At 39.8% G+C, this 23,997-nt stretch overlaps 1 protein-coding gene across 1 annotated transcript in view; it reads right to left on the bottom strand.

The window, feature by feature from the left end:
- The window catches only part of LOC109934367 (rasGAP-activating-like protein 1), a 259,927-nt gene that overhangs the window by 131,338 nt on the left and 104,592 nt on the right, over nt 1-23,997 (bottom strand). Inside the window, exons 6-7 of the mRNA XM_048611726.1 lie at nt 21,367-21,507; nt 6,571-6,662 (exon numbers count right to left, since the gene is read on the bottom strand). Of these exons, the coding sequence (XP_048467683.1) occupies nt 6,571-6,662; nt 21,367-21,507 (233 nt within the window). The remainder of the gene's footprint in view (nt 1-6,570; nt 6,663-21,366; nt 21,508-23,997) is intronic.

The raw sequence follows: 23,997 nt of genomic DNA, 5'->3' as shown, positions 1-23,997 counted from the left end.
CAGCATGATGTAATTGTCAGAATGAGCAAATAATTGGCAAATAAAGTTTAACATAGATAAATGTGAGGTCATACACTTTGTGGAAAGAATAGATAGGCCATTTATCATTTGGAAGGTGCAAATTTAGATTGGTACAATCACTAAAATTTATGCTACTGTGTTGGCAACACTATTAAAAATGCATCAAAGTTCTCAGATTTATTTCTGGATTGATAAATAGAACTGCAAAATAGATAAATTATACTAAATGTGTATCAAACCTTGGTTAGAACACAGTCTGCGCAGGCACTAAGTGTCATATTTTAAAATGGACAGAAGCATTGGAGAGGATGCAGAGAAGATTAACAGGGACAAAAAAGAGATTTGAATGTCTGTTTCTGTGCTATATATTCTATGAGGCAAACATATTTAAACTTATGTAACCTTATGCAATATAGCCTTGTATCTCCTTTCTAATTATTCCGACAAGCTGATAATACTTTGTGTACTCACATATCATTCAACATATCGACTTCATGAAAACATGCTACTATGAATGTAAACACTTGGATCAGTGATCAGGACCCAAACCTTATTATGTATTCCCAATATTATTTTATCCATTCAATGCTCTGAGGAATGTAGCCTTCAGTGAAACTAAGAAGAGCTTCTTCATTCAAACTTTATCATCAAAGTCGTAACTACTGGGAGAATAAAAGCAGTAATTTCACCCAATTAATTTTGGCATGGGTTTATGTTTCATTCCAAGTGCTCAAATTCCTTCTGATATACTGCCCCAAGATATACCTCCATTCGTTGTAAAAACCAGAACCATGGCATTTATTTTTGAATTTAGAATTTTTTTTAAGAATGGCAATGGGAAAGCCTTTACCCTGAAAGTCAATGGCAGTAAAGGACTAGATTGCTATTCAGTCTTCTACCAATTGTACCAGTTCTATCCATCATAAACGTGAGACCTACAATCACGTTGTTCGTCACTGTAAAATTCATGCTTGTGAATCTCTGGTGGCTCTTACAAAATTTGTATTCTCTTATACACTCCTATTAAACAATGGAGATTAATTTATTGATGGACCAAGATCTGAAGGAAAAGATCTGAATGTCTTCGTTCTAATAAGAAGGAACTCAAAATTTTGTTTGTTCTTAAATTAATTATTGGAATTACTTGTGAAATACAGATAAATTTCTGCAATGATTCAAGTTGATTAATGCAGCCAGACAGACCCAGAAGATCCTAATATTCAGACCAAGTCTGTGCTGTGCAATAAATCTCTGGCAACGTGTTACAGAATTTCAAGAGCTGATCTAAGAGACTGTAGCGACAGAGATATGCAGGGAGAAATCTGGCTTTGGTTTCCTTGTTGATACAGTATTCACCACTGCTAATGTATTTGTGGAAGTCCTGTATTAAGAGGATTCAGTTTCGCTGCATTGTTTACCATGATGAGACCATATTTTAGGGTTATTACCTATTTCCAAATTTTGGTAAGTGGGAGTGTGCAGGAATCCAACATAAACTTAATGTTCTGGACGAGGTGCCTGTGCTCATTTTCACCATAGGTGGAAACCATAATTTAACAAATATTTTCAAATACATATCAAAGCAAAATACTGCAGATGCTGAAAATCTGCAATAAAAACAAAATATGCTGGAGAATCCCAACAGCGTTAATTTCACTCTGGCCACAGCGGAAGTGCCAGGGGACTGGAGGACAGCTAATGTGGTTCCAATTTTTAAGAACAGTGCAGAAAAGCAGAAAAGTCTCAGGGGATCACGACTGAGGTGTAAAGGATGATCAGTGGTATGGACAGGGTGAATGGAGAGCAGCTGTTCCCCTTGGTTGAGGGATGAATCATGAGAGGACATAGTTTAAGGGTAAGGGGCAGGAAATTCAGAGGGTATTTGGGGAAAAACATTTTCACTCAGCGGGTGGTGGGAATCTGGAGTACACTGCCTGGCAAGGTAGCAGAGGCTGGAAACCTTATAACCTTTAAAAATATTTGGATGAGTACTTCAAATATCATAATACTCAAGGATATGGGACAAGTGCAAGAAATTGAGATTAGCACACTTTTAGTGGTAGTTATGTCAATGCAGACTCAATGGGCTGAAGTGCCTTTTCTGTGCTGTATGAATCTATAAACAGTTCTGGCACCATCTGTGCAGAGAGAAACAGAGCTAATGGTTTGAGTCTGATATGACTTTCTGAAGAAGAGTAGGACTCAAAATATTAACTTTGTTTCTCTCTCCACAGATGCTGCCAAACTGCTGAGTTTCTAACGCATTCTCTGTTTTTAATTAAGTTTAATTAAATGTCAGAATGAACAAACTTACCAGATCTTAATTGGTGCACATTTCAGTTTAAAAGTGATTTAGAATTCAAATAGAATGTTGGCCTTTACTTCATAAGGCTTAGAAAACAGGAGTAGTGAGGTTATGGTTCAGTTGTACAGAGATTTGATCAGACCTTACCTAGAGCCCAATGTTCAATTGTACTAAAAGATAATGATCAGATTTTCCAGAATGACATGGGAGCTTAATTAAGGGTTAAATTATGAGGCCTTGCTGCATAAACGTAGTCAGTATCACCTTGAATTTAAAAGGCGGACAGACAATCCAACCAAGGTATTTAAAGCAATTAATAAAACTTCTGATGGGGAAATCCCAAACAGAAAAGCATAATCAGGAAGTAATCTGGAATTCACTTCCATTAAGTTGTGAAATCCAGGTCAATTGAAATTATGTAGAGTATTACGGTATTCATCAAGAGATATGGATCAAAGATAGATTAATGGAGGTGTGGATCATCACAGCCATGGCCTAATTTCTGTAACAGAACAGACTCGAGAGATTGAATGGCCTATTCATCTTCCTAAGTTTCTATTAAAATGGCACTTTTGATATATCTCAGTCAAAAACAAAAATGTGGCTCCACAGAGTAAATTTTGGGATTTTATAGACAACCTCACCCAGTGACTGAAAATATTAGAAAACTGGTCATGATTATTTAAAGTAATGATTGGGAAGTAATGCATTGCCTGCATCCATATTTCAACATGCATTCCTCATTGGAGGCACTTCCCATCAGCTTGGCAAGGATACAGAATCACATTTCTTGTTTAAATCAGTTGGGTTCTGAATGTCTTTGTGATCATAAATTTCATTCATATTATTTCCCTGAAGCTTTACAGGGTATCCCAATGAAAAATTACTCCAGCAGGGACCAAATCAACCTAGACAATAAAACCTCGGATGAAAGACACATGATATGTTTTTAAACCACTTGGTCAATTGGTCAAAGAGTCATGACAGTATGAAAGGAGGCCATTCAGCTCCTAGACCCCCATTGTGGTTCTTTATAGAGCAATCAATCCCATTCCCTCACTCTATCTACAGTTTTGCAAGTTTAGTTCTCTCAAGGGCCCATCCAATTTCTTTTTGAACTCAATGTTCGTCCCTCCTGCCACCACTCTAGTTCTAGATTGTTACCACCAACTGAGTAAAAAAATTTCTTCCTCACATCCCTCTTAGGGTTCTTGCTCAAAAGCCAGGTCTCCCAGTCCTTGTGCCATCAGCTAATGGGAACAACCTTCCTTTGTCTCTCTGAACTAAATCTGTCATGCTCTTGTACAACTCTAATAGATTTCTCCAAAACCTCCTTTGCTCCAAAGAGAACAACCTTAGTATCATTTCAGACATTTGGTTAAATGAAAAGGGAATGGATTCAGTTTTGCAGAATTATCTTATCTTTGTTAGGAGAATAGCAGACCTAGGGATAATTGTGAAAAAAAAACCTGTCCAATCGAATGAAGGACAAGCATACAATAGGTTTGATTAGCAGAGGGACAGAGTTTAAATGGAAAGTAAAGGTGATGATGAGCTGATGGTGTTATTCTGAGTAATACTATTTAGACCTTTTCTGGGGTATTGAGTGCAAAAGGCACTGTGAAAGTCAAAGATGACACTTGAGATATGGTTTTACAAGAATATGTTTCCAACAGATTGCATTGCTCACTGGTCACACCTGATGGTAAGGGGACTGCATTGCTCAATTTCTCTGCCGATTAAAAAGTGGTTGAAGTTGTTCACAATTTGAAGGATTCAAAAATTTTGGAAAATTGTGAAGAATTAGAGTTAAATCAAGTATCGTGTTAAGTAGGCTGGATGATTTTATGCCCATGGTAATAGGCACCTGGAAATCAAACAGAATAAATTGGTTCAACAAACTAAGCTCTTCAGTCCTGCCATGTCTAAATGTGAATAATAGTGGACAATTAAACAATTCACTGGGGGAGAGGGTTCCACAAATATCCCATCCTCAATAATGAAGGAGCCTAGCTCATCTGTGCAAAAAAGACAAAGCTGAAGCATTTGCATCTATCTTCAATGAGATATGCCAGGTATTTGATCCATCTGAGATGAGGAGGAATTTGTTCATCCAGAGGGTGGTGAATCTGTAGAACTCATTGCCAAGAAGGCTGTGGAGGCCAAGGCATTGAGTGCATTTAAGACAGAGAAGGATAGGTTCTCAATTAGTAAAGGGATCAAGGGTTACGGGGAGATGGCAGGAGAATGGGGTTGGGAAATATATCATGGTGGTGCAGACTCGATGGGCTGAATGACCTACTTCTGCTCCTATATCTTATGGCCTAATAATCTTGGCCCTGTTATAAGAAAATCCTGCTTCACAGATGCCAGTCTTCAGTCAATTCGGTTCACTCCATATGATACCAAGAAATGACTAAAGACCCTTGATACTGCAGGGGAGGTGATGGTCCAGTGGTATTATCGCTGGGCTGTTAATCCAGAGAACCAGATAACCTTCTGGGGCCAGGGTTCGAATCCCGTCCATGGAAGATGGTGGAATTTGAATTCAATAAATATCTGGAATTAAGAATCTAATGATGACCGTGAATCCATTGTTGATTGTTGGAAAAACCCGTCTGGTTCACTGATGTCCTTTCGAGAAGGAGATCTGCCATCCTTACATGGTCTGGCCTACATGTGACTCCAGACCCACAGCAATGTCATTGACTCTCAACTGCACTCCAGGAAATTAGGGATGGGCAATAAATGCTGCCTAGCCAGCGAAGCCCTTATCCCGTAAATGAATAAAGAAAGAAAAAAGCAATGGGCCCTGACAACATTCTGGCAATACCATTTAAGAATTGTATTTCAGAACTAGCCATACTCCAAGCCAAGTTGTTCATAGCACATCTACAACACTGACATCTATCAGACAATGTTGAAAATTTCCCAAATATGCCATGTTTCTAAAAGTAGGATAAGTCCAACCTTGCCAATTACCACCCTAAAACATAGAGCAGTACAGTGCAGGAATGGGCCCCTCGGTCCACGATGTTGTGCCGAACGTGACACCAAATGAAACTAATCCCTTCTGCTTGCCCTTGGTCCATATCCTTCCATTCCTTGCGTGTGCTTATCTAAAAGTCCCTTAAGTGCCAATTTCATATCTGCCTCCACCACCACCTCTGGCAGCACATTCCAGTCTCCGTGTAAAAAACTTGTCCCTCACATCTCCTTTGAACTTCCCCCACCACAGCTTAAATGCATGCCCCCTAGTTTTCAACATTTCAACTCTGGGAAAAAGATTCTGACCGTCAACCCTATCTATGCATCTCATCATTTTATAGACTTCTATCAAGTCTCCCCTCAGCCTCCACCACTCTAGAGAAAACAACCCAGGTTTTTCTAGCCTCTCCTTATAGCACATACCCTCTAATCCAAGCAGCATCCTGGTAAACCTCTTCTGTACCCTCTCCAAAGCCTCCACATCCTTCCTGTAATGTGGCAACCAGAACTGAATGCAATATTCTAAGTGTGGTCTAACCAAAGTCCTGTCAATCTACTCTCAATTATCACCAAAATTATAGAAGAAATCAAAACAGAGCTATCTGGTACTTTTAAAGGAATAACCTTGGCACGCATGGGAACACCAACACAAACAAGATTCTTTCCAAGTCACGTACCATCCTCAACTGGAAATGTTTTGTTGTTCATTCATGGTCACAGGGTCAAAATCCTGGAGCTAACTTCCCAACAGCAGTGTGCCAAACAACACCCCACTGAATGCAGTGGTTCAAGAAAGCAGCTCGATACCATCTTCTTTACGGGAACTAGGGATGAGCAATAATACTGTCCTAATCGACAATGCCCACACCTTATTAATGAACTTTTAAAAATCAATAAATGAGGGACCCTACCAATTAAGAAAGAACCAGGCAGATTTGATGCAAGGCATGGAATTTGAGATTAAGATTAACCAAAAAGAGGTAGACTTATCGGATCAAATTCATTTAGTTCATAGATACAGTTGAATCCTATTTGATCCAACATGGATCAGTCACTTTTTGAAAATAAATCTAGATGTGTTCACACAATAATATTGCGGACTGTATTTTGAAATTCACCTGTTACCAGCCAGGTACATGTTATGCTTATTAGCTCCGTGACTAGGTTACAATGATATACATGCCTTATGGCTAAAATGTAATAATTTACATGTGACAGCAGAAATCCAAAGCCTTGAATCAACAGGAACTACTTACCCTGCATCGTCTTCATTTTTTTCAAAAGGCATCAATCTAAACCAGCCCTTGGCCACTTGAGTCTTCAAAAGAGCATCTAGATTGAAGTCAACCTGTTTAATAAAGAAACAGGTACATTGTATGTTGCCAAGCAAAAACAAGCAATGAAAACATAGCTATGAATGTAAAGACTAATTGATCTAGTGTTTCCACTTGTAGCTGCAATGACATTTGAAAGCTCAAAACCATTGACAACAGAGTAGCCTGCTTCATGGTATATTCATCACTGGCCTCAGAATCCATCCACTACCTCAGCTGATTCTGTAGCTGCAGTGTGTTCTACCTAGAGGATGTATTGTACTAACACGCTGAGCTCAATTTAATAGCATCTCCTGTCTTTAACAACAGCAGCAAAACCATCACCTTGGAGGTCTTCTACAAGCACTATCCACGCTTAGACAAGAAACTTGGACACATATTTCCAATCCTTGAATTTCCCACAGAAACCATGTCCCTCAAAAGGACAATATGAATTATGAGCAACATAGGCAGTAAATAAGCTTCATTAGCAGTGACCAGTTCCTCAGAGCAACTTTAAAACTAATCAAGAACAACATAAGAAGTTAGTTCACAAGAGGTTTATTTTCTATTTCTTCTGATACTGCACAGGTACTTATGGAAAGTTACTTCCAGATTTCAGTACTGAATAAATCTCAGGAAATTTGAAAATAGGAATCCTGCAAATGAATAAAAACTGCAACTTGCCCTTTAAAATGGGCCAAACTGTCTGGATTCTGTTGGAAAATTTCAGCTATACTTTATTAGAAATACTTACAGGACTCATCAAATCTATTATTACTGTTCAGAGGAGTTGCAGACCAATGCGATAGAAGAGTCCAGTGTGAACCATACCCTTTTGCATTGCGTTCAGTGGAAATTTTATTGTACAAAAAGGATAAAGCAGGGATTAGAAACTCACAACCTTTCACACAGCAGCGTATACAAGACTGGTACATCTTTCACACTGAAAAGGTCCACATACGCTGCAAGCCGAATTAAAATTCCTTCCAATTTTACAGTGAATCAGTGCAACCTGCAAATAGCAAGACCTTAACAATCTAGGCTTGGATTGACAAATACCAATTAACTTTCTCAGCAGAGATGGCCCAGGCAATGACCATCTGGAAAAGGACAAATTCTAGCCATCATTCCTTGGCATTACCAGCATTAGCATCACTATCTCCTACAATCAACACTCTCAGGAGTTACGACTGATCAGACATTTAGCTGGACCAGTCACATAAATGCCATAGCAACAAGAGCAGTTCAGAGACTGGGAATTCTGCACCAGCATCTCATTTCCTGATTCCCTAAAGCTTGCACCATCTGCAAGGCACAACTCAGCAATGTGATGAGATATTTTCTAATTGCCTGGATGACTGCAGCTTCAGCAGTACCTAAAAAGCTCAAGACCGTCTAGTACACAGAGCCCCAATCACCATCTTAAACACTCATTGCCTCCACCATCAGTACACTGTGGCTGCAGTGTGCACTGCGTATATTAGATGCACTGCACCAACTCAAACATCCTGCAAAATGCAACTTCCAAACCCATGACCTCTAGAATCTACAAGTGCAACAGGCCCAATGGAGCACCACTGCAAACTCCCCTTAAGTCACCCACCAACCTGGTTTGGAAATATATCGCTGCCCTTTCATGGTTGATGGGTGAAAATTCTGGAACTCCCTCCCTGACAGCACGGTGGGTGTATATACACCAAAAGGACTGCAGCAGTTCAGGCATGCGGCTCACCACCACTTTCTCAAATGCTATTAGTAACAGTCAATAGATACTAGTCCAAAACCCACGAGAGAACAAAAATGTACAAATTACTGCTGCAATCGGAGAGCTAAGGTAATATAAATAAAGAAAGGGGACTCTATTCTAATCCCTTAGGTTCCGTTGTCAATGGAGTTTATTTTCAATGTGTAAGCTTTCTAGTTTCAGACTGCTTTTCAGATTGCCCTCTGACCTTTACATGACCATCTTTGGGTTCCACAAACTACATTAGGCCCAATTTCTGCAGGAATGCCAACACTTACTGACATATTATTGGAGCCACTCGCTTTCCCACTGAGGTAGCAGAAGGCTTTCACATCCTTCAGATAATGTTGCCAATCAGTAGCAATGAATTATCCATCATCTTAATTCAACCAACTGTAGCCACACAGAGGAGAAGCATATGGAGCTCATGGGATACAAGGATAGCATACTGTGAGAGAGATTATGCTTCCTGCACTTGACAAAATAAATGCGAAGGATTCAAAAGAAAAATACTTATTATTTGCACATTCAGCCTCAGTAGTTTGTATAAAAGAACTTGCAATTGCATTGGCATTTAACATAAAAATGTCCCATATAAGAACAAACATTATATAACCTCCTTGTAAGACCTAATGTTTTTCAAAGGGGCAGATTTACAGAAATTGCTGCAGTTGGAGGGCAGTAATGAGCCAAAGGAATCTGGAAATGCAAATAGAGCAGAGGTGATGAAGGGTCTTTCCTCTTTGGCGACATGGGATGGAGGGGATCGAAAGATGTGTTGACAGCCAAAATCAAAAGACTAGGGGGCATGGGATGTAAGGCCCTTGAGAGGCTTGTGTATCGTAAGGACTTTGAGATATTTTAGGATTGAGAAAGCCATATAGATCCGTGGGTTTGGGCATTCAGGAGGATTCACACAGTGGATTTTTGGACAAGTCAGATGAAGATCAGTAGGCAGGCTGGGAATGTATTAGTGAAATCATCCAGACCTGACAGTGGGATGGATAAATGTTTTTTTTCTGGTGGGTGGAGTAAGAATGGGGTCAGGTAACAATAATAATCTTAAAAATGTAAGGGCTAAGTATCCTGAAGCTTAAGTGGGAATCACCCAAGATGTCAAAACTGCACACAGCCTTGTTTGGACTAAGCATATAATAAAGGAGGGAGATGCATCGGTGCCAAGGGCACAAATTTCATCAACACTTGATTGTTCGGAACTTGCCAATGTTCAAGCTCCATCTTGTACAAGTTTCTTGTTAACTTTAGAAAGCCAAAGACGGTGATGGGGATAAGGGAAGTGGTTAAAAATTAAATCTAGAGAGATGAAGGTTGATCCTATAACTGCAGATAAAATTTATTTCAGGGTGATTAGTCATAGAGAGCTGCAGCACAGAAAAAGGCCCTTAACCCATCATGTCTGCGCTGGTCAAAAACAATACCCAACTAGTTTAGTTTGGGATTATGGTAGGCATGGACTGGTTGGACGAAAGGGTCTGTTTCCGTGCTGTATGGCTCTGTGACTCTATAACTATTGTAATCCCAGTTTCCAGCACTTGGCCAGGCCTTGTCTGTCTTGGCATCCCAAGTGCACATCTAAATACTTCTTAAATGTTATGAGGGTTACTGCCCCTATCACTCTTCCAGATTCCCATCGCCTACTGGGTGAAAATCATTTTCCTCACATCTGCCTGTGTAAACCTCCCATTCCTTACCTTAAATCTATGTCCCCAGTCATTGATCCCTCTACCAAAAGTTTCTTCTTGTTTACCTTAAGTATGCCCCTCATAATTTTATACATCTCAATTATGTCCCATCTCAATCTTCTCTGCTCTAAGGAAAACTGTAGTGATTGTAATGGGGTAAGCCAGCTGGACCTCATAGAATATGAATCTCCCAATTGGGCTGTTAATCTGGTCCAATCAGGAAGCCCTGGCTGACAGATAAAAAGAGATTTTGACACTCTGAAGAGGCAGTACTAAAGTCAAGGACTGTTCATGTGTAAATAAAGGGTGACTTGGTAACAGAATACCGGCTTCTATGGAGTTGCTTCAAAAACAACTTCAGGCTGTCCAGTCTCTCTTCATAACTGAAACTCTCTAACCCAGGCAACATCCTGGTAAATATCTTCTGCACCCTCTCCCATTCAATCACATTCCTTCTATAATGTGGATTCCAGAACTAATACTCTACCTGTGGCCCAACCAACCTTTAATACAGTTCCAGCATAACCTCCCTGCTCTTAAACACAATGCCTTGGCTAAGAAGGCAAGTATACCATATGTCCTCTTCCAAATGATTCTTCCAATACTTCATTAAAGGTAATTTTGACTTGCCTTTTTGTACCAGTTTTAAAATGTTAATTCTCAGCAGGCACTAAAGCAGCAAATTCTCAGTATTATACCAGTTACATCATTTAGAGGTCTCAGATTGAAATCCAAAATTGCAATCACATAAATTGGTCTGGCTGTACTTTTTATAACTGCTCTCGCTTCTTGATGAAGTGCGTCTTAAAATGGAAAAAATGGGAAGCCTGGCTTACTCTTGCAAGAATCACCATAAAAGAGTTAGCTCTACAGTTTTAGTCATGGCGAGAAAAAAACATTCCAACTGGCTATGTTTTAGCATTGACAATGGAAACAGGTAGTCTTTCTGCTGAGAAAAAGCAGAACTACTGATAATATTATGCAGCCAATTACAGATGAGATAATACCACAACACACAGGCTGCTTCACCCACATTCTACATTATTGTACAGAAAAGTATATGCACAAATAAACAGCAGCGGTAGTGGTTTTAAAATGTTATGACAATGAAGGAAGTGTGTGCCGTTGCTGCACTATCTGTGCATGATTGCAGTCGTAATTTTTAAATAAGATCTGCAAGTCTACCACATCTTTCTCTACAAAATAGTCTGAAGAACAGTGCAAAGCAATTTAAGACTTAAAAGACTGTCCCCTTTGAATATAACAAGGATGCAATATTCATTCAATACAAAGCTCAGAAAAGTAATCATCCCACTTGGTCACTACAGAAGCAAATAAAAACAATTGTCGAGACATTTCATTACTGTGTGTTATTTAAGGAAAGAAAATCTAAAATATTCAGATAGGGAAGAGGTTGAGACATTTTTCAGCAACCATAAGTTCAACAGATATCTCAAAGACATGCGTCAATATTGCCACAACAGCAGGAGACCAGAAGAAGCCACAAAAACTTTAGGATATTGTTATTTGTCTGGTAATACTGTCCTCAGTGTTTGCAGCATTGCATGATGAGGTGACAAAGCTCAAGATATGCTCTCTGTCCAGTGTACGTGGTAGTGGTCTTTAGAAATGCTAAGAGCATTGGGGTGGCACGGTGGCTCAGTGGTTAGCACTGCTGCTTCACAACGCCAGGGACCGAAGTTTGATTCTACCGTCAGGCGACTGTCTGTGTGATGTTTGCACATTCTCCCCGTGTCTGTGTGGATTTTCTCCCACAGTCCAAAGATGTGCAGGATAGGTAGCTTGGCCATGCTAAATTGCCTGTAGTGTTCAGGGATATGTAGATTAGGTGGGTTATAGGGGGATGGGTCTGGGTGGGATGATCTGAGGATCTGTTGGGCTGAAGGGCCTGTTTCCACACTGTGAGGATTCTATGATTCATTGGCGGCCTGAATGCAAGCTATAGGAATAAGTACAGACCATTCAGCCCCTCCACTGTGATTATAGCTGATTGTATTCTAACTTTGTCCCCCTCCTGTGGTATCATATCATTTATACAATTACTAGAGGAATAAAAATCTGTCTATCCAAAATTCAATATGATAAATTGAACCGTATATATTGCATTTTGTGGGAGAAAGCTCCACACTTCCTCTATTGTTAAGGTGAAGCGGTGTTTCCTAATTTTCTTCCTGAATGGCTTAGCTCTGATTTTAAGATTATATCCCTTTGTCCTAAATTCTTCTCCCAGCAGAGTCTATTTCTCACTATCTTTCCCATCAATTACATCCTAAAATGGCAATTAAATTACCCCTTCATCTCCTTGCAAGGAATACAAGCCTAATTTATATATTTCCCCATAATTTAATCAGCTGCACTGCACACATTCCACTGCCAATTTTCTATGATGCAGTGTCCAGAACTCCAGATATGCTCTAACCAGGGCTTCATGCATTTCAAGCAAATACTTCTTTCCATTATACTCTAGTCCTCTAGTTAGAACAGCCAACATTCCATTAGTCTTTGTGATTTTTTTTATACATGATGACTACATTTTTGAATTTGATTATTAAAGATGCATTAATTGTATTGAGGCTCCAAAAATTAGGGCTGGGCCCCGTGCTTTGTTCCCTTGCATAGGGGGCCTAGAGCCAGGGACACAATCTCAGACTAAGTAGTATGCTATTTTGTATTGGGGGAAGAAATTTCTTCAGTCAGACAATAGCAGGTCCCTGGCATTCTCTGCCCCAGAGGGCTGTGGACCCTCAGTCATTGAGTCTGTTCAAAACAGAGATTGATAGATTGCCTGATTTAAATTTATCAAGGAAAATGGGGATAGGACAGTAGAGTGGTGTTGACATAGAAGATCAGTCATGATCTTACTGAATAGCAGAGCAAGTGTGAGGGGCTGAACAGATCCTATTTACCATGTTCTTATGTTCCAACTGCAGAAAACTACATTATATTTCACTAGGTATTTGCTTCCCAGCATCTTTCAGGAAAGAAGCAGATTGATCCACAGTGTGCATAGATACAAATTTAGACTGCAGGGGTCTGAATTATGCTAAGAATAGTTTGTGTATTCACACACAAATACAGTCAGGTATTCAAAACCAACAGGGCAAATTGACTGTGATAAGGTTCATTTTCATTTGGCATTTATAGTTGTGATATAGAGGAATCAAATATCGAAGTTATTTGTGGAAGTGCTATCAAGCATGAGAAAATATGCAGTGTTAAGTCTTAAAAAGGTACAATTTTAACGTGATGTATTTGGCTGGAGCATCTCTGCAGTAGAACATGCCTTTATAACAGCTTCATTGAGATGTTATAAACAGGTACTGTACTACACCTCCTTTAACCAACTTTGCACCAAACGATCTTCTGAAGGCTATTGCCGGAGAATTGCAAAATCTGGTTTCTCAAATATGTCACCTCAGACTAATTAAAATGCACTGCCTTTGACTCAGGCTCTGATTAGTTTCCAGTTCCTTATTTGAGTATAGGTACTAATGTATGGCATGGAGAAGAATCAATATGAGTGAAACAACTATGGCACATTTCGCAACATCATAAAACATGTCTTACTGCTCAATCTGAAGTCCAGCTTTATTATAGATAATTGCTATCATCCAGCATTCATTACTGCTGCACATTTCTGAATTTATGCTTGTTCCTCTACCAATATCAATTGTTTCAGCTTTTATCTTGTACATCAGCCATATCTTGAAAGAGAAGCCCATACATCAGTTTAAGAATAAAGCTCCTTTACGATGCTAAGCAGGGAGAGCAGAGCATGAGTTCAAAATAGTCCCATAAGTTTGAAAAACAGATGTAAGGAAGTCAGAATGAATCAAAAGCAGGAAAAATCCAAAAAAAGTAACACCAGAGTGATATTAGCATCAGCACAGAAGGAAGACAGACTTTATCTTTGGACCACTTTCTGTGTGCTTGGTAGTTTTAGCATCTGTTTTGAGATAAAGATGCGAGAGAGAAAGGGAGAGAGGTAAAATACATAAAATTGAGTCATCACTATGCAAGGAGCTGACTAATGAGAAGCCAGAAAATGTTTTGTTTTAGTCTTACTTTTATTTCTGTTAATTTAGTTAATAATCCAACAAATAGAGGGATGGTAGGACACCTCAGTCCCTTGAAATGCACATCCTGCACCACAGGGAAACTCCAGTGTGCTTCCTGTGTTCTGGAGAAGTATATATGTAGGAAATGTGATCAGCTGGAGGGGATCAGGATCTGGGCTTTGGAGTTTGAGTACAGCATGCATCACTGCCAAGCAACATTACAGAAGAGAAGTTCAAAGATGGCCACCCCAGAACTAAAGAGTGATAAACAGAGAGGAAATGGGTGACTACCTGACATTCAGGGTGGACTACAGTCTCTTAAATGCATCTTGCTTCCCACCCAGTATTCAGTTCTAAAAACTGATGAGAGGGATGGTTCTTTGGGAGTCCAATCCACTGCACCATTGGGTCATGGCTGTACCAGCGGATGGGTGGATGGCAGTGAGAAATTAGGCTAGGAGGTCCTAAGTTAAGAGAACAGTACAAGCATTTCTATGGCTGCAGGCATGACTCTGAAATACTATGGTGCCATGTTGGTGTGAAGGTCATGGATGTCACAGCTCAGGATCAAATGGGATTCATCCAAGGATGTTCAGGTAGTAAGGGCAGAAATTGAAGAGGCACTAAGCATGACCTTCAAATTGTCTAGATAACAGGGGAGGTGCAGCAGGCTGTAAAATAGCAAATGGTATATCTTTGCTCACGAAAGGTTGTAAGGAGAAACCCAGCAACTGCAGGTCAACATCGAGGCAGGGAAACATTTGGAAACAGAAAGCTACAACAAAGCTAACAGTCATTTGGACAATTGTGGATTAATTAAGGAAAACTCTCATAGATCTGATAAAAATAAATTGTATTTAACAAACCTAATTGAGTTTTTTTGCTGAGGAACAGAGAGGCTCAATGTGTTTTATGTAGTTGACATGACCTGGACTTCCAAACAATGATTGTTAAAACACCAGATAATGGGCTGTCTGGCAATTTTGAAGCCCACAGAATACTAAGGACATTGGCAGCAATGATCAAAGTTGCCTGGTGACAGGAAAGCAAAAGTTGTGCTGAATGGCAGTTTTTCAGATTGCAGGAAAGTATACAGTGGTGTTACCTGGGCCTACTGTTCTTGTTGGTCTGTATCAATGAGCTATGATTGAGTGCACACGGCACATTTCACAAATTGTCAAAGAGCACAAAACTTGGAAATCTTGTGAAAAGTGAAGAGGTTAACTTCAAGAGGACATAGGTGGCCTGGTGGAAAGGTGCACGTGAAGCAGATGAAATTTAAGTAGAAAAGTGTGAGGTGATCCATTTTGCTAGAAGATTGAGGGGAAACAGTATTCAAGAGAGGAACAATGATAAAGAATAGAGAAACCTGCTGGTATATGTGCATAAATCGTTGATGGTTATAAAGCAGGTTAAGGAAGTGGTTAAAAGGTTTGAAGTATCATTGTCTTTAACAAATGGAACACAAAAACAGGGAACCTTCATAAAACAATGTTTCAGCCTCAACCAAAGTACTGTGATTGATTCTGGGCATCACACTTTAGGAAAAATGTGAAGGTTTTAAAGAGAGTGCAGAACAGATTGATGAGAACAGTTGTATAGATGAGTCACTTCATTTACATTGGAGAAGTTGTAGTTATGTTCCTCAGAGATGTGAAGGTTGGGTGGACATTTGATCAAATCGTGACAGGTCTAGACAAAGTAGAGAGGAGGAGAAACTGTTCCCATTGGTGTCAGGGAATTGGATAAGTGCCAGAAGAGAAAATAACTGTAGGCCCATGGGAAAGGGCAGGAGAGTCAAACTAGCTGATTTCCTCTTGCAGAGAGCCAGCACAGCCATGAAGGGTTGAATAGCATGTATCTGTGCTGTAACCATTCTATGATTGTATGATTGCTGATCAATTCATGATTACAGATGAACTGCTGCTGAAATGACAAGTGGAAACCAATCCTTCGGGGGATTTGCTGACAATGACAAGTTGTTGCGCTGCCAGCATGACACATTCAGTTGACACCAAGCTCAGCACCTAGCTTCAACACAGGCAGGAGCTTATAAGTGCCTCTGCTTCTTGTCCCCAAAGGCTAGATTCTCTCCTGCAATCAAAAGTGGCCAGGTCCCACACACCAAGCTATTGCAGAACTGTTTCAACTTCAACATGCAGTGTAAAGGGGTCATCATCTTGTCAACACACTAGTAATTGTAAGACAGAATTCAAGTACAATAATATTCTAGGATCATTTTTGACTTAGTGATGCTACAAGCCAAAGTTATATTAGACCCAATGCTCAAACGTCCCTGGGTTGGTAAGTGCAGAAATGGTGTTGCTCAGGTTGGCTGTACCACAGAATGGAGTAGAGTCCAATAGCACACACAGATTTAGTGAAATCTATCCTCTGCTTGCTGTGAGAACAGAATATAATAGACGAGAATGAATGGGAGCTGCATTTTGAAACATACTTTCAGCAAGTAAGTCATACATTTGCTTTTCCTGGAACTTGTAACATTTTTCAGACTTGTATATCTTCATATTTTCACGCTGACAGAGAAACTTCCAATCTGGAAATTTTTATATAAATGACATTCACCTGGCCTGTGAAAGTGACAGCTGACACAGAGATGGGTGAAAATTCTGAGCTTCAGTGGAGGTGGAGATGATTAGCTTTACAGGATGCGGTACATGTGGGCGTATAGACTGCTCTCCCGTACAGCTATTGTGGAGCTGTAATTTAAAATAATGGTCTGCTGCATCTGGAGTATGCTTTCATCTATTCTTTGCTGCATAAAGCTTTGGCAGGAAGCGGTGATGCAGGACAATTCGGGTCCCTTGCCAAGCAATATCACAGAGAATACCTTTCTCTGGGGATTAAAGGCTGAACATTACTGGCTGCAGAACGAGGTGATTTTAAAGGTTACAAATTTAGAACACATGTTGGAATTTGATTTTTAAGCAATCCAATTGATCTTTTGCCTGCAAGAGTTGCTTTTCTTCTTGTAAATCCCAACCATGCCACAGAGACAGTTATCAAAACACTTTATTTATAAGAAAGATCTTTTCCATCACATTGATCTTTTGCAATTGCTGCATGTAATTTTTCTATTTTTTTGACAATGTAACAAGAAGTTAATCTTTTCAGCAAGAGATTGAGTGTTACCTGACAGTCTAGAGATTTTTCTTTCCTATTCATTATTCTAATTTATTTCTGAATAATCTGACTCTTCAAATAAATAGTGTCTTAATTATCATTAAAAGTATGTATCTCTTATGTTGCAACTCTTGCAATAAATTCTCCAGATAAAACAGCTCCTGGTTTATAGTGTGTTATTGGACTTTGCACCAAAAGATCTGCCACACCTTCTCTAGTAAAGTCTAGCTGTGATTAGGAAAACCTTTGTAGCCCTTGCATATATCCCTTATGTAGAAGGAAGCCTGCACTCATTGTCTAAGTGAAAGATTCTCCCTTTGAACTCTCACCTTGGAGTATTCTCCTCCCAGCCAGATATTCCAAACTTCCAAGCCACTTACTGAAATCTGGGAGCATACTACTCCAAGTGCTTTTTGCCAAACTACTTCCCATTGGAATCCTCAGTTACAATTCACTGGGCTAAATTTTACCAGAAATTGACTAAATGTCAAATTTTCTAAGTTTCGTGGGGGGTTTCTCTCTGCAACGTCTTACGAATTCTCTCGTGCTATCTTCCTGAACTTGCTTCATCACCTACGCTCAATGCTGTGTTGGTGCCCTGCTTGTATTTTCCCACTCATGGAAATACTGGTCACTGCTGGCACCTCAACAAGATTTCTGGCGCAAGTGCCATCTTTAAAGACCAGCTGTGTACCTGGTTAAGTGCTGGTGTTCTGTTGCTGCCTCACACAATTCCCAACAATTGCCCCAAATGTGTTGGGGCAGACAGAAATTGTCACCTTTCTTTGTAGACAGGGATGTGGACATCCTGGTGGATGGAGTGAGTGGTACAGAATTGGGGGGGGTGGGGGGGTGTGGTGGGGAGGTGTGTGGAGCGAATGTTCTGTATGGTTTCTGCCAGTGGAGCATGCCCTGAGATGTTGGCGACTGACGGAGATCCAGAGGAGCAAGTCGAGAACTGGAGTCACTGGGTTTACCACTCTGCCTTTCGCATTGGGAACTGTCAGCACCTAGTTTCTCTGCGGCAGTTGGGAAAAATGGGAAACTGCATATCAATGAGGTGGGATGATGTAATAATGAGATGCTATTTCAGCTCTGCCCCAACAAAGAGCAAACTTTCCATTGTGAATCATGAAGTATTTATATTTACAGCAGAAATCACACCCCCAACCAAACACATCGTTACAACCAATCATGTAACAACCCTCCTCACATCTGCCATTATTTTCCTTAACACCACAATCACGTCTGAAAATTATGGAACCAGGAATGTCGCGTTATTTTCTGGTCCCAGTTGCCCAGCTTTTCCTTGCTCACTTGTTAATTGACTCCATCGATCTGAGATGGATTCAAACTGCATTCATAGAGCTGAAGGACACTTCCACTGCCCCATCAATCCCTGCAAAAAATATTGACCTCATCTTGCAATATTCACCCAGACCCTCTGCCAGATCATCATCCATTGTGTCACATGCTACAAGAGAGTAAGTTTTAAAATTTCTTATTGTTGTTTTTTCTTGGTTGTCCTAATGGTGAGTCATCATCTTGAATATGGGACAACTGAGTGGCTTTCTAGGTCAGTTCACAGTGTAGTTGTGAGTCAAATTATATAGATATTTCTAATTGACCTGTTCAGAGATGTTATAACACACCCCTGGAGCAAATGGGACTTGAACCTGGACCATCTGGCTCAGAAGTGGGGACACTACCACTGTATCAGACAAGTTCCTCAGAGTCAACTTATATAATTGCTAAGCTACGACCTGCATCAGCAGTGTCAATTTCTAAACTTTACCTTACACAATGAAACAATTGACTGAAGTTCGATTTAAGTAGCTGGTTGTGTTTTGATATCCCATTTCACACTCGTTACCTAAACAATTGGAAATGATACAGAACCCAAACTACATCACAGCACTAGCTAAAACAGATCACTTAACTACATGATACTAGATTGAACTTACTGCACAATGATATAGGCCATATCTGGAGATTGATAGATTGAGTGGAATGTGCCTTTCTCTTTGGAGTTTAGCACTATAAGAGGGCACCTCACTGAAACATGGAAAATTGTTAATTGGGCTTGAGAGAATAATTGCTGAAAAGGTACTTTCACCCGGCTGGGGATTGTTGACCTATGGGTCATAATCTCAGTATAAAAGGTCAGCTATTTGGGACTCAGATAAGGAGAAACTTCTTCACTTAGTGGTGCTTATGAATCTTTGGAATTTTCTTCCAGGCTGGTTGTGGTGCTTACTATAGTCAAGTTTGAGTTCAGTATATTTTTAGGCATGAGGGAAAAGAGCAGAAAGGTAGAATTGATATAGAATACCCATTATTTTGTTGAGTGTCACAGGAGAGGTATGGGATATAGAGCCTACCTCTACTCTTAGTGCCCATAATCTTATAAGGAGGATGAAATAGACCACACAGCGCTAAAAGATCTGGTTTCTTCCAAAACCACTGGACATTGTTGTCCATCTGCAAACAGGAATGTATATTTTATCACTCATCATCAAATGCGCACATCTAACTCACCCAGACCTCAAAAAGATAATGGCAATCTCTCATGGGGTCAAATTGATGTTTTTTGAAGGATTTTGGGGGACAGAAAGATATAAGCGTAATGAATGTGTTCCCTGTATTAGACCGTATTCTGCAATACAGAAATACAACTGGTTTGAATTAGTTACTTTATTATTTCTAACCAAACACTGATATTAAATGCACAAAGAATTGAACAGAGAATAAGGCTTTAGAAAATTAGCTAGGAAAATATTGGCAATGCTTTATTCATAAGCTCAGTGGTCAGCTTTCCAGCAAATTATTTCAGCTTCTCTGATAGACTATATCCACAATAATTGTCAGGTTCAAAGTATCCAGAAAGAGGTATGCAGTTGCATCCCTGTCAATGATGTGTTAAGTAATAGACAACTTCTGTTATTTTGTACAAAAGTTTAATCCATTCTTAGCTATTTATTGTTATGTAGTGTAAACATCCAGACTGGGGAGTGGCGAACTATGAGCTGAAATTTCCCCTCTAACCAGTGTCAAATTAGCAGTCTGTTACCACAACTATGAGAGGCAAAAGCAACATATTGCAGCAGTGACATGAATTGTAACATATTGCTAGATTGCAGAGTATACCTCCCTTCAGCAGAAGCAAATATCCAGATTAATACTGACGTAAATGGGAAAATAAAGAAAGACTTGCATTTTTTTAAAGTTGTTTTCATGGCCACTAGACATCTCAAAGCACTTGCAGCCAATAAAGTAGATTTTGAAGTGAAGCGACTGTTACTGTAGGAAAGTCAGCAGCTAATTTACACACAGCAAATCCCCACAACATCAAGGTGATATTAACCATCATTTTTTTTGAAAAGTTGATTGATGGGAAATATTGGTCAGGACAACAGGGATAACTCCCTCGCTCTTCTAAAAACAAAAGATGGAAGGGATCTTTAACATCCACCCAAGCCAAAAGATAGGGCTTCTATTTAAAAGCACAGATAGCACCTCTGCCAGCGCAGTGCTTCCTCAGTTCTGCGCTGAGCTTTGAGTTTTGTGTTCAGGCCATGGAGTGGGATTTGAACCAAGAGTGCTGTGACTCACATACACGTGTGCTACCTTATTAGTCATGGCAGAAATGCTTTATACAAGGATGGCGCTGAAATGTTGCAATGCTTAAACCGTGTGAAAGCAACTCTCAGAGACTGACATTGTAACATATTTATAAAATTTGTGGACGCAGCTAAACTCGTCACACTTGTGGCCTGATCACTTTTCTACTTTATTCTTTAAAAAAATGTAACCTACTTTTCCCAATCAACTGTTGAGGGATGTAATTGCACACTAATGGAGCAGATGGGACTTGAACCTGGGTTTCTCGGTCCAGTGGTAGGAACACTACAACTGCATCACAAGAGTCCCTCAGTTTGTTTGATTTAGAAGTGCAAGGTTTCAATGGCAGCCACTACTCATTCCTCACTAAATATTCAGCCAACATCACTTTGTGAAAATGTAAATAGTGTGACTGTAACTGCTAGGTCAAACAACAGCTGCTTACCTTTCCCAGAAAATCATTCTTTCCCACCATGTCCCAGTCCCAGACTTCCACAGTGAACATCATTCCTTCTGTTGGCAAGTCATCCTCCAGTTCAAACTCAAACACTTCATTCCAGTGAGGAAAACGAGTCTTCTTTATAGTCTAGTATTTACAAAGAGTTATCAAGACTTAGAATAAATATTAGAAATGAATTATCTAAAGAAAATGATGTATAGTTTATGCAGAAGTTGTATTATTATAATAGGTTCAATCTTATGAAAGAGTAAGTAAAGAACGTAAACATAAAAAACATAATGGTCACGATGAAGCTAACGGATGGCTTAAGAAGCCCCTTCACAAATGTCCTTTAGAGAACGATATCTGCCCTCCTTACTCTGTCTGATCTGTGTGTGTTTCCATGTCCAAAGTAATATGCTTGACTTGTACTGTATGCTTAAATTGCCTAGGAGACCATGCATATATATCAGGAGTGCTACAAAAAACTAGCTAAAAAATGCCTACCAGACACTAAAGTCAGAAGCGACAGAAATATACACTTAAATCAATCCTATCCGGCAGTTATGTACAGCTTTTATGCGTTATGGTAAATTTTACCAAGGGCTCCACATTTGGCTAGGACCCCTGGTCACAGACCATATAGCCCTTTCCATTACACCTGACCAGGTCATCACAGTCAATAAGTAATTACACAGCATGTTACAGTTGGAGTATAATGCATCTGGATATCACCATATTACAAATACAATGCCATGTGCACAGGCTGATAGAGACAGCTCCATTGTGAGTCCCTCCGGTGTTGTGTAAAGTTATTAAACTGGACGAATGCCAGTCTATACAGAGACCAGTGTCTGGATCCCTTTCAAACTCATTTCACTTAACAATTAACATGCACATTGCCCCTTCTCAATTCTTTTTATCTGCATCTTATCATCATTGTCTATAGCAGATGGCCAATTTAAATTTGGTTGATCAAATAAATCTCAGCAATGAAAATTGAATGCCAGTAATGGTGACCACGAAACTACCAGGTTGATATTAAAACCCAAATGGCTCACTGATGCTGTTAAGGAAAGGAAATCCCATGTCCTTACCCCATATGGCCAGACTCACAGCACAGCAGTTGACTCATAAATGTTCTTTTAAATTGCCTGAAACCATTCAATTGAACAGGTATCAGGACCACTACAAAATATATAACAAGAATAAAAACAGATGGAATGTTCAGCAATAATATAAGTAGGAGATTTTTTGAGATGGAAAATACACACCTTGCTCTGCAAATTCTTTCATCAACATTTTGGGATTGCTCTCAAATCACAGATGTCCCATGGTCTTGTCAAGTAATAGCCTAATATATACATTCTCATAAACTTATATCTGTCCACCAATATCCCAAAACTCTTGTATCACCATTCCTAGGTAAGTTCTGTCTTGTTGTCAGGATAGATCTACCAGACTTGATGGCACACGGGTGCTGTATACAGTTGTGAGGGAGTCACCGACATTAAAGTCTTCTTGCATTAGGTGAACATGCTGTTCACTACTCTTCCTCAGCTGATGAATTTGCACTCCTCCATATTGCACACCATTTAGAACAAGCACTGTATGTACTCTGGGAAGGTACTTCAATGTCTATCAGTAAAACCACTGCTAACTGGGCTGGCTAAGTTCTGAAGCATCTGTGATAGGCTTGGCCTGTGGTAGTGGTGAGAGAACCACATTGGGTAAAAACTAACTTAAACGCAAAAGCAAAAGCTACAGACACCGACAACATCCCGTATGTAGATTTGAGAACTTGAGTTCCAGAATGAGCCATAAATCTAGCCAAGCTGTTCCAGTACAGATACAACACTGGCAACTACTCGATAATCCAGAATACTTCCACTGGATTCTCCTATCCACCAAAAAAGTGCACAAATACCATCCAACCAATTACCACCCCGGTAGTCTACTCTCAGTTATATGCAAAATCATGGAAGATGTTGTTGACAATACTGTCAGCCAGCACATACTCAGTAATGACCTGCTCACCTAGGCTTAGTTTGGGTTCTATGCTCCAGAACTTACTACAGCCTTGGACCAAGCGTGAACTAAAGAGGTGATTGCCAGTGGTGATAATGAGAGTGATTGCTTTTGATATCAATCCAGCATTTGCAAGAATGTGGCACCAAGGAACCCTGTCAAAATTGAAGTCAATGGAAATCAGTTGAAAAATTCCTTATTCGCTCGAATCATGATGAGCATAAAGAAAGATAGTTGTGTTTTTTGGAGGTTAATCACCTCTGCCGCAGGAGATATTTACTGGAGTTCCTTGGCTAGTGGCCTAAATTCAGCATCTTCAGCTACTTCATAATGGCCTTCACTCCATGTAAGACCAAAAGTAGGAGCGTTCATGATTGATTTCTCAGTTTGCAATTTTCAGTTCCACTTGTAACTCCTCAGAAACTGAAGCAGCAAGAGCTATGTAACATTAATATCTCCCTTTGACATTCAATAGCATTGCCGTAATCAAAGTTCCCTCAATCAATATTCTGCATGCCAATAACTGACCACAGCATTAACAGCTACATAAATAATTACAAGTCCTGAGGGTGAGCAAGTGACTCAAATCATGGATAGTAGGAACTGCAG

Source organism: Rhincodon typus, chromosome 24 (genome assembly GCF_021869965.1).
Source record: "Rhincodon typus isolate 14 chromosome 24, sRhiTyp1.1, whole genome shotgun sequence".
NCBI classification, from domain to species: Eukaryota; Metazoa; Chordata; class Chondrichthyes; order Orectolobiformes; family Rhincodontidae; genus Rhincodon; species Rhincodon typus.
This window is presented reverse-complemented; position numbering and strand designations above follow the sequence as displayed.